Below are 12,371 nucleotides of genomic sequence, written 5' to 3'. Positions count from 1 at the left end.
TTGTCCCTCCTTTCCCAGCAGAGCATCTGGTGGATTCGAACCGTGAGCCTCTGGGATTGTAGTTGCAGCTCCTTGCCACTAGGCCACCAGAGCTCCCCCTAAATACAATTTTTAAGAAGAAGGGAAAAAAAACCTTACTAAACTTGAAGATAATGCATGACAGTACGTAAAGGAATTACTAAGAATGAATAAACACCACTTCAGTAACCACTGGGACAATATCAAGTGATCTAAAAGATGATCTTTGGAGTCATGCGAGGAGAGGAAACAGAGGTTAAGTAGAAACAAGTAATTGAAGAAATCATAGTCTCACAGTGAAATGTGGTGAGAATTATAAATTCACAAATCCACGAAGCTTAACAAAGTTTAAGCAGAGTAAACATGAAGAAACCACACCACTGTGCATCATAATCAAATTGTTAGAAGCCAAAGATAAAGAGAAAAATCTGAGAAGTAGTCAAATATATCACAGACTTCGTGTCACCAACTATGAAAACTGGAAGATAATAGAGACACATCTTAAAGTACTGGGGATAATGTCAACCTAGAATTCTTACTCAGTGGACAGTTTTTTCTTTTTAAATTGAAGTCACAATAAAAACCTTTTCAGAAAAATCTGAGAGACTGCCTCCTTAATAGATCTGCACCTCAGGAACATTAAAGAAAGCTCTTCAGACTGTAGGAAAATGTTATTGTTGGTTGCCTTCGAGTTGAGCACAATTCATAGAGACTCTGTGAACAAAAGGCTTGAAGCCTCTCTACAACTATTGACATTTATCAAAGTTCATAGGGTTTCCAGAGGCATACCAGATAGAAATTTGGATCTACACAAAAGGAATGGAGGAATGAAGAGTGCCAGAAAGGATAAATCTATGGTTAAGTATAGAGGCTTTCCCTCCATTCATTCTAAAGTCTCTATATAGATACTCACTTTTATAAAATTTTTTTTAAAATAAACTTTTAAAAATTTTATACTAGTTTCTTTACAAAGCTTGTATACATTGCTCATATACACCTGATTTTTCCCATTTTTCTTCACCCTAAACTCCTTCCACCCTTCAAACGGTTGCAACCCTATGATTAACACCTGCCCTCTCCCCGCCCATCTTCAGCCCTGTGCTTTCACCATGTAAATGAAAGATTGTATAAAACACAATGTATATTAATTAAATATAATGTAAAGGAATTATTATATGAAAACCAATAAAAATATTTTAAAAAATAAAAACTTTAAATGCAATTTGAGGTTTACTGCCTCTTAAAAAAAGGTATAGCAATAATAGCTCAAAAGAGTAAAGAAATAGTCATATACTGTGGAAAAGTTATACAATAGATGGAATGATAAATCATATTCCAAGCTAGACTGTTTTAAGTTAAAGATGTATATTGTAGCCCCTAGAGTATAAGTCCGTGAACTGTGGCTTGTAGAGCAATCTGTTCTACTGTCTGTTTATATCTCCATACCCTCCCCTACATTAAGAAATTTGGTTATTTGCTTTGGTTTTGTATATAAAGTTGTATTGGAACACAGCCATTGAAACACACTCATTCCTATCAGTAGCTACCTTTGAATTTTAATGGTAGAGTTGAATAGTTGTGACAGTCTCCCTGTGGTCTCCAAAGCCTAAAATAGTTACTATATACACATAAAAACTATTTTTTTTAATTTTGTGTATGTGTGTCTGTGTACCGTCAGATCAGATCTGACTGGTACAGGAGGAGATTTTCCCTACTTTCCCGGCAGAGCATCTGGTGGATTTGAACCATGAGTCTCTGGGATTGCAGTGCAGCTTCTTGCCACTAGGCCACCAGAGCTCCCCCATAAAAACTATTTTTTATCTAGCACTTTACAGAAAACTTCTGTTGACCTTAGTCTAGAGAAGCTACTGAGAAATACAGTTTAGTTAATAATCTCATAAACCAAACCTGACATGTCGCTGTTGAGTTTCTAACGCATAATCCTAATGTGGTTAAGTGATTAAATTAAATGGGATCAGTTTTTTAAATTAAAAAAAAAAGACACGGAAGAGGATAAGAGCAATAGTGGATAAATACTTTTAAAACAGCAAAAGGATAGATTTAAACCCACCTAGCACCTAACAATAATAACCATCAATTAATATTTATAAATGATTAGATCATATGCATTTTAAAAAGAGTCAGTTCTAAAAGACATGGAAAGAATTTTCACAGAGGAAGATATTTGGGTAGCCAGCAAACACATGAAGAAATGCTCAAAATCACTGCCAGTAAGAGAGAGGCAAATCAAAACCACAATGAGATGTCATCTCATCACAATAGCAGTGGCAAAATTTAACAGGATAGCAATTAATAAATGTTGGAGAGGATATGGTGAGATAGGAATTCTTACACACTATTGATGGGATTGTAAAATGATGCAACCACTCTGGAAGACAGTTTGACATTTCCTCAAAAAGATGTACATAGACATTCCATATGACCCTAAGAAATTAGAACTGAGGCACAAACCACGATTTGTACACCCATGTTCATAGCAGAGTTATTCACCGTCACAAGAACATAGAAACAGCCCAAATGTCCAACCACAATTGAGTGGATTGAGAAATTATGGTACATTCACGCTATGTAATACTATGCAGCATGCAGGAGCAATGATTTTTAAAATCATTACCTAATTTAGGAGCGACTAGAGAGCACAACCCTGCTTGCTGAAACTGAAGAAGACCTGAAGCTCCTGCTGCAGAGTGTCAAGGACTGCAGCCTACAATATGGATTGAGGCTCAGTGTCAAGAAGACAAAGATTTTCACCACTGGATCACTTGGCAGCATCAGGATGGATGGTGAAGAGATTGAGATTGTACACAACTTTAGCTTGCTTGGCTCCACAGTCAACAGTCTTGGCACCAGCAGCCAGGAAATTAGAAGACATATTGCCATTGGAAAGTCTGCTGTTAGGGACCTCTCCAAAGTACTGAAGAGCAATGGTGTCTCTCTGGAGACCAAGGTGTGTCTGATACAGGCCATGGTCTTCGCAGTCACTTGTTATGCATCAGAGAGTTGGACAATGACCAAGGAGGATAGGAGAATTGATGCCTTTGAGCTGTGGTGCTGGAGAAGAGTATTGAGAATACCATGGACTGCTAGGAAAACAAACAGATTTTTCCTGGAAAGGGTTAAACCTGGTGGCTCCTTGGAGGCAAGGATTCTGAGGCTCCGTCTAACATACTTTGGGCATGTTGTAAAGAGGGACAGGTCCTTGGAGAAGGACATCATGCTTGGGAGGGTGGAGGGACAGCGCAGGAGAGGAAGGCCCACTATGAGGTGGATTGATTCAGTGACTGGGATAATTGGGATGGGAGTGTCAGAGACAGTGCGATTGGCACAGGACAGAGCAGAGTTTAGGGCTGTTGTACATAGGGTCGCTATGAGTTGCAAGGGACTCGACGGTACATAACAACAACAACAACAACAACAGATAGCATTATGCTAAGTGAGCTAACTCCGTCCCATAAGGATAAATACTATATAAGACCGTTATTGTAGAAATAGATAAGTAGTAAAATGTGTATGAATATCCAAGGGGTGAGGAGCTGAGGGATGAGGATTAGGGGGGAGGGTAATCATAGGTTTGCACAGTTTGATGGGTGGAGGGAGGGTTGGGTAAAGGAAATGGAAAAGATTCTATTTATTTAAACTGCAAAATACTTACAGGAGACCTAAACCCAAGACTCTGACCTGGGAAGACTATATAATTAGGATGTCATTTATTATTCAAATTGATCTATAGATTGAACACAACTACTATCTAAATACCTGAGAATTTTCCTTTTTAAAAAAAAATAGCTTCTTCAGTTTATATGGAATTTTAAGACTGTAGACAAACCAAAGGAATTTTTATGAACCTAGCTGGAAGAATTATACTACTTGACCTCTCTAAAATGCCAAAGAATAAAGATGTCATTTTAAAGACTCAGGTGTACCTGACCCAAGCCATGGTTTTTTCAGTTGCCTCAGACACATAGGAAAGTTAGATAATGAATAAGGAAGACTGTAGAAGAAATTATGCCTTTGCATGTTGGTGTTAGTCTTGAGCATTGAATATACCATGGACTTCGAAAAGAAAAGGTGTATCTGTTTTGAAGGAAGTGCAACCAGTATGCTCTTTAGAGGAAAGGTTAGTGAAGTGTTTCACAGACTTTGAGTATACTGTCAGGAGGGGCCAGTCTTTGGGAAAAGACACCATATTTGGAAAAGAAAAGAGTCAGTGAAAGGTAGGAAGACCCTCCAGAGATGGATTGGCACAGTGACTGCAGCAATGGGCTTGGGCATGGTGAAGATTGTGAGAACAGGATAAAGTTTAGATGTAATGTTCAAAGAGTCTCTTTGAGTCGTAGTTGATTAAACAGCATAAAACAATATAAAATGACAATAATCAACATAGTATAATATTTACATAAGGAATTTCCATAAGATCAATGGAACAGAATAGGAAATTCAGAAACACACCCATACAGTGTCATCAGTGAATAGTTTTGGAATATGTATCCCTCTTTAAAAAAATAATCATTATTCTTACTTTCTAGAAAATAAAACCTCACTTTATTGAGTCTATTTGAACTAATATTGACCCTACTGGACAGTGCAGAACTACCACCAACAAAATTTCCAAGGCTGTAAGTCTTTATCGAAGTACACTGCCGTGCTTTTCTCCCATGCACGACTTTTTTTTAACTATAAAATTTTTAATTCACCAGATTTTATACAGATAAAAGCTAAATCTGTTGACTCTTAAATTACAACCTCCAAGTATATAAGGCAAAAATTGACAGAAATATAAGAAACTGCTTAATGTTCATACTGAGAAATTTCAACACTTTTAGTTCTTAATAAGTTAGAAATCAGTTTATAAGAAGCAATGTTGTTGTTGTTGTTGTTGTATACCGTAGAGTCAGAACCAACCCATAGCTGACCCTCCAGCAGGTTACGTTACTTAGGTATATTATATAATGCTGTAGTGACTCTCTTGCTGTGGTAACTTTTTCCTAACTTTCTATTTTTATAATAAACTGAAGATGTAGCTCCCATGCTATAAAATGCCCCCACTTTGGGTGTACACTGGGCACGTTCATATAGTAATGCATCCACCACAATGAACAAGGCTAGCACATTGTCAATTCCTACTCATTGAGACCCCATAGAACGGAGCAGACATGCCCCACAGGAGTCCCAGGCCTGTACTTTTTTGAACCACTGCCCTTTCTGTATTAGCTGCTAATCACTTTAAATATTGCTCCAAGACTTTCCTTGTCATTGGTTAACTGATTCCTAACTGACCCTACATTAAACTTCTAGGTTGTATGGGATAGTCCCATTCTCTCTCCCTTAGAGCCACTGGTGGATTTAAACCACCTGAAAGGCATAACCTTTGCAGTAGCAGCCCATCGCCCTAGGGGCTCTGCTGCCACCGTTCCCTTATGTGTCGTTGTACACTGTTGAATTGAAACCAACCCATAGCTGACTCTCTGGTGGGTTTTCTGAGCAAGTTAATCACACAGGAGATTTCCCATTCTTCTGCAAACTACCATATCCAAACACTAAATATCTTTTTTTTTCAAACACTAAATATCTTTATGTCGTATTCCCTCATACCATATACAAATACATAGACCTAAACAAGAAGCAAAAATTATCAAAGATAGAGGAGAAGACATAGAAAAAAAATCTTTATGACCTTGGAATAGGCAACAGTTTGTTTGGACACAAAAAGTACTAGACATCAAATAATTAAAGCATGGGGTGAGGCCGAACTACCACCCAGCTGGATAGCATCCCAGGCTTAACTGACTTGTGCATATATATTTGTCAGAACTCATCTCATAATATACTTAAAATGGCTTCATTTTATTGTATATAAATTGAACTGCAACTCAAACCTCTATATATCATGTCATAAACTAGCTTAAAGTGAAACTAGAATCAGTGTCCCTTTTCCTCATTAATATGGAAAATTAGAATATCAAGACACATTGAGTTGTAGAAACAGAAAGCAGAAGAGAAGTTTCCTTTAAAAAGGAAAATGAAATTGTTACTTGAATTCGTTTGAATCCAGTTATGACTCCCTGAAAGATCCAGATCCAGCAACAAGTCTGTGTCTCAGTCCAGGGGATTTTCTGTTCCAAGTCCACATCAAGTTGTTGCTTTTGTCAAGATTCCCCCAGTATATATGTTAAGGAAGTGATTGATATATCTGAAATGTTAACTCTGAATAATGTGGCCACGAGAGTTTGGTCTGAACCAGCTTCCGGCCATTCCTCTAATTTTTCAATAAACGTAGTTCAGGCGTTGAGGCTTATTACTCCAGTTCGTGCACAGATAAACATAGGCTGTGTGTTCTGGTGTTTCTGGCTTTTGTCAGTTCAGGCAGCTCCTCACCCTTCATCTTTTGTCTTACAGGCAACATTTTCGTAACAAGTTAGGGTCGGACACCGCCTTCTCCTCATGGCCTTTTCTCCTCAGGCACATGGTGTGATTTGGGGTGGGGACTAGACGGGAGCAGCGTCACAGGGTAGTTAATGGCATTCAGTTTCCTCATTTGGCAGTAGGGGAAACCGAGGCTCAGAGCAGAGGAGGAACTTGCCTAATGCCTCATCACTCTTAGGATTGGGACCCAGCCGCAGTCCTGCACACCCCCATGCTCCCTGGAAGCAGCAGTCTGCTTCTCTTTGACTCAGGCGCTCCACTAATGAGAGAGAGAGAGTTTCCACCTGTTTTCAAGGGCATTGCTGAACAAGGAATGAAAGGATTGTGGAGTGTATGCTACAAAACACTGATACTTGAAAGCAATCTTAACCTGCATAAATTACTCTCCTAACCCTTTGGGATGAAAATTCCTGTGGTTACCACATTTCCAAAGAGCTTGAGGTTCTCTTTCTTCCTCTGGTTTTGTTTTTGTGACACTGTGAACCTCCTTTGGATGGGATACTTTTAACTTTAGCCTTGCTGTAGGGTTTTACGGCAATTTAAAAAAATCTACGCTAAAAAGAGAGAAACTTGTCATAAACATGATCCATCTCCTCAGCTTGAACCAGGGAGAGCCTACCATCTGAAGCTTTAAAAAAGGTAGAGAGGCCTGGCTTCTCCCTCCCCACCCTCCACCCCCAGCTGTTTCGTGGCTAATTGCTGTACTGTTATTAGAACAAATAGCTGGTCTATAAATGTCCCAGAATGACATTACTAAACTATACTCCATCAGAACGGCAATCAGACCACCCTGCTTTTTATGGAGCCAGTGTCATGGCAATCCAGAAGCGTGCCAGTGGGGGCAGAGTTTCTGTTCTGGCTGCTAATTAAACTCCAGAAACCTTTTCTTTGTTGCGCAGCCAATGATCCCCATAATCTGATTGGCTGGACATGATTTCACTTGAAGTGGGCAAATTTCTATTTATTCTGAAAAACAGGCAACAATTCCAAAGAATAAATATTTATTTGAAAGAGCACAAGTAACTGTCAAATGAGCAGATTGCCTGAAAATAGCTTTATCCGTAAAACCTTCTCAGAGTAGGAAAAATTTACCGTGGCTGCCAGATACAATATTATTCACATTTCAAGAAAGAAAATAACGATATTCATGCCTCACCTTAGGTTATTGCTTTGAGCGTTTTCAAAGTTCTTGAGCATCTGTAATTTACATTATTTTCATAAAGTCCTTTTAAGGTTGAAGTGGGGGGTGTGATGTGGGCCTGGTGAGGTGGTAACTAGTCGGAGGTTTTGGCATTGCTAGAATAACAGCAAGTTAGTGATTGGGTTAGGACTGATGTTAAAGTCGATTAAGAGTTAGGAGTTTGAGGTCAACAATTCTTCATTGATTTATTATCAGATATTTTAGGGAGCACTTTCAATGAGTTAGGAACTGGGCATAATAAAACAGACTAAAATTTCCATGCCAGCAGAATGGAGTTCATTCTAGCAGGGGCAACAAGCTTGGGCTCGCGTGCTAGCTGTCCCCTAGTTGTGTAACCTTGGACAAGCTACTTAACCTCATGGAGTTTGTTTGCTCTACTATAAAACAGTGTTAACGGTAATTCCCGCTGCATTAGCATTTTGCTAGGATTAATGGAGAAAGGTAATAAAAGGGCTCAGCATAGAGCGAGCTCTCAAGAAACGGTAGCTGCTATGAATAGTATTGTCATTATTTCTGTTTGTGGCAGTTCCCACTTGTCACCAGTGGATCCCCAGTGAATCCAGGCTGTGGGAGGTGCCTTGCTCTAGCTGCTCTATTGCCATGAAAACGTAAGATGAATCCCTGTCCCGAATAATTCCGATGCACAGGGATCGTGTTCGTATTTCCTAGCCTCATTCCTACCCCTCCCTTCCCTTCGTTTAAGCAGCCACTGCATAGAATTAGCCCTTGTTCAGAAATAACTGCTGCTATCATCCTGTTTTGCTTCCCTTGGTGACAGACGCTAACATCTCTCTCTCTTCTCCTTTCAGATTGTTTAGTGTCATTTTGGAACAATTAACCAAAGAAACGGAAGGCGGTAACCACTCTGGTGGCAAATCAGGAGGCTTTGATGTCAAAGCCCTCCGCGCCTTCCGAGTGTTACGACCACTTCGACTAGTATCAGGAGTGCCCAGTAAGCAACTTTCATTTCCTAGTCAGGTGGTTGCTGATCTTTCCTTCTGGGTGGGTCTCGGAATTGGGAAACAGAGTGTGCCAAGGTGAGTGGCCGTGTACCATTCAGGGGCTCAGCAGACGACCATGCAGGCCTTCACAGTTCATGGGACACTTTGGCTTACACCCTCACTCTGGATGGCCAAGACAACACAAGATGGGGGCAGGTAGTGATTGTCACCGCACTGATTTTATGGCAGACCCTTCCCTAGAAGAAGGACGAAAGTAACAGTAGCACAAGATACTCTGCTCAAGTGCCCTAATGCTGGCCTGGTTTTACCTCTGTGACTGTGGTTGTGGTGGTGGTGGTGGTGGTGGTGGTGCATTCCGTAGTTGTAACTGACCCATAGCCGACCCTCTGGTGGGTTTTTAGAGGATTTTCCCCCATCCTTTTCTGTGGTGGCCTCAAAATGCATGCCTTTTTGGAATTGCATCACAGCTGCTTGCCACTAGACCACCAGAGCTCCCTTCTGTGACTACATGTTGTATTATTCCCTCCTCACTTACAGGCTTGGCCTTTTTAAAGTAGTGAGTTACGTATATGAGGATGTTGGGAGGTTTAATTATTTTTTATTTTTCAAAGTAGGAAGCAGTAGGGGTCTTTCTCTCTCTCTCTCTCTCTTACACACACACACACACACACACACACACACACACACACATCCCCCTACCTGACCTACTAACCCCAACTCACTGCTGTCAAGTCAGTCCCAGCAAGCTCCTAGTGAAATGTAGGCTGGGGTGGAACTGCCTCGTAGGATTTCCGAAGATGTGACTCTTCATGGGAACAGAATGGCTCATCTTTCTTCTGTGGAGCGGCTTGTGGGTTTGAATAGCTAGTGTTGTTGTTAGACGTGCAGTGCTTAGCCTGTAGCACCACCAGGGCTGCTAGCAGAAGACTGAATTTCTGAAGGTTCTGCTTAGCTCCCTCTCTAAAAGGGATTCTGTCTGACTAGCAGTGGGGTAGAGAGGTGAGTGTCCCACTTTCCTCTTCCATCAGTGCAGCACAGGAATAGCTCCCTTGATGGTGGTTATGAGCAGTAAATGAGATAATGAGGGGAGTGCTCCTAGCACAGTGTCTGGAAATCAAAGGAAACACTCAGGGAGAGATGTTGTTATGTGCCGTCGAGTCGCTTGCGACTCTTAGGGATCCTATGTAAACAGCCCTAAACTCTGCTCTGTCCTGTGCCAATCACACTGTCTCTGACATTCCCATTCTGATTACCCCAGTCACTGAATCAATCCACCTCACAGAGGGACTTTCCCTCATGCACTGTCCCTCCACCCTACTGAGCATGATGACCCCCTGCAAAGACTGGTCCCTCCTTACAACATGTCCAAAGTATGTTAGACGAAGCTTCAGAATCCTTGCCTCCAAGGAGCCGCCTGGTTTAACCTTCTCCAGAATGAATCTATTTGTTTTCCTAGCAGTCCATGGTACCCTCAATACTCTTCTCCAGCACCACAGCTCAAAGGCATCAATTCTCCTTCTATCCTCCTTAGTCATTGTCTAACTCTCTGATGCATAACAAGTGATTGCAAAGACCTTAGCCTGTATCAGATGCACCTTAGTCTCCAGAGTGACACCATTGCTCTTCAGTACTTGGAGAGGTCCCTAACAACAGACTTTCCCATCACAATACGTCCTTTGATTTCCTGGCTACTGGTGCCAAGAGTGTTGACTGAGGAGCCAAGCAAATTAAAGCTGTGAACAATCTCAGTCTCTTCACCATCCATCCTGATGCTGCCAATTGGTCCAGTGGTAAGAATCTTTGTCTTCTTGACATTGAGCCTCAATCCATATTGACCCTCGACCCTCTGCAGCAAGAGCTTCAGGTCCTCCTCAGTTTCACCAAGCAGGGTTGTGTCATCTGCATAATGCAGATTATTGATAGATCTTTCACCAATCCTGACCCCACATTTCTCCTCATAGAGCCTAGCCTCACAGATAATCTGTTCTGCATACAGGTTGAAAAGGTGTGGAGACAAGACACATCCCTGGCGTACGCCCTTCCCAATTTTGAGCCATGCAGTGTTTCCCTGCTCTGTTCTGATGACTACCACTTGGTCCAAGTATAGGTTTCACATTAGAATGATCAAGTGTTCTGATATTCCCATTCTTCTTAGAGTCAGCCACAGTTTGTTATGATCTACACAGTCAAACTACTTTGCATAGTCAGTGAAACACAGATAGACATTCCTCTGGTATTCCCTGCTTTCAGCTAAGATCCATGTAACATTAGCTATAATATCCCTAGTACCACGACCCCTTCTAAACCCAGCCTGGACTTCTAGCAGTTCTCTGCTCATGTGCTGTTCCAGTCATTCTTGGATAATCTTCAGTAGAATCTTGCTTGCATGTGAAATCAATGATACTGTTCTATAGTTTCCACACTCTCTTGGGTCACCCTTCTTTGGAATGGGACAAGATAGGTAGTGTTATTACTCATTCACTCACTCACCTGCCCACCCACTCACCCACCCATTCACTCACTGCTTTTGAGTAGGAACCAACTCATAGCTGCCCTTCAGTGAGTTTTCTGAGGCTATAAATTATATGGGAGAAGATTGCCCATCCTTCTCTCATGGAGCCACTGCTGGATGCAGATTTATAGAGTGGCATTGCCTTGAGGTTAGCAGCACAACTCCCTAGGGCTTGTGTCACCAGAGGAACTATTGGCAGTACCAGGCCCTGCTTTCCTTCCTGGCTCCTTGCATCAGACCTCTGGGATATGTTGGAGCAGATGCCAGATTCGCACCCTGGCCAGAATGCTTCTCCTTCCACCAGGAGCATGTGATTTCCTCACTGGGCTTTGCCCTCTCCTAAACTTTCTGTTGGGGACGTTAGAAAGTCAGACACCTACTACCTTCCAAGGAGTGGTGGCTCTGTGATTGCCTGATCGCAGCATCTAGAAGGATATGAGACAACAAGATGTGTCTGGGTGTTGGTATTTTTATGTTTCTCCTGTCTCCAGAAATCCCTCATGAAATTTTATTAAACTTCTTGGTGGCTCCAGAATACACCAGAAGTTCTCTGGAAGAAACATTACTTCCAAATTTAACCTTTTAAAATGTAGGAAGTGGTGTTTATGTGCACTTGATTTTCCAGATGCCTCATTTCTTTTCATTGAAAAAGATCACAGTCAAAACCGCAGAATGGTCTGGAAGCAATCGAGAGAAACAGGAACACCTTGAAAATGAGTGGCGCTTTTAAGTGTAACATGATTAAATGGGAAGTCTGGGGAGCACACGTGTTCTTTCAGATTTAGTTGTTACAGCTTAATCTAATTTCTAAGGAACCATGACAGCCTCCCCCCCAAGAGCAAATGATGGGCCAGTGTGCCTTTGGTGTGTGCTGGGAGCTGACACGCTGTGCTGCAGCTTCACGTGTGCAAGGCTCTGCTGTTCAAGACTCTCAGAACCACGTAGCACTGATTTGGACTCCACTGGCTAACTGGGTTTTTTGCTGAGTGACTCATGTAACTCTTCCAGACACTCTTGACAAACCCTTATAAATTATATTTTCTCTTTTTCTCCAAAACATCACTGATATTTAGCAGAGATCTACGTCTCACTCTTCTACAGGTCACCAGAATGGGGACAGATCTGAGCCTTATGCAAGGGCTTTTAAGTTCATTGTTGTTGTTTGTTGTTGTTATGTGCCGTCGAGTCGCCTGCGACTCATAGCGACCCTATGTACAACAGCCCTAAACTCCGC

General features: G+C 41.5%; 1 protein-coding gene across 4 annotated transcripts in view; it reads left to right on the top strand.

The window, feature by feature from the left end:
* Window positions 1-12,371, top strand: part of CACNA1D (calcium channel, voltage-dependent, L type, alpha 1D subunit) — a 416,410-nt gene that overhangs the window by 219,671 nt on the left and 184,368 nt on the right. For all 4 annotated transcript variants that reach the window (XM_006892226.1, XM_006892225.1, XM_006892228.1 and 1 more), the window contains exon 5: window positions 8,473-8,615. In XM_006892226.1, the coding sequence (XP_006892288.1) occupies window positions 8,473-8,615 (143 nt within the window). The remainder of the gene's footprint in view (window positions 1-8,472; window positions 8,616-12,371) is intronic.

This window comes from Elephantulus edwardii, unplaced genomic scaffold (genome assembly GCF_000299155.1).
Source record: "Elephantulus edwardii isolate Elephantulus edwardi_28Jun2011 unplaced genomic scaffold, EleEdw1.0 scaffold00113, whole genome shotgun sequence".
NCBI lineage: Eukaryota > Metazoa > Chordata > Mammalia > Macroscelidea > Macroscelididae > Elephantulus > Elephantulus edwardii.
This window is presented reverse-complemented; position numbering and strand designations above follow the sequence as displayed.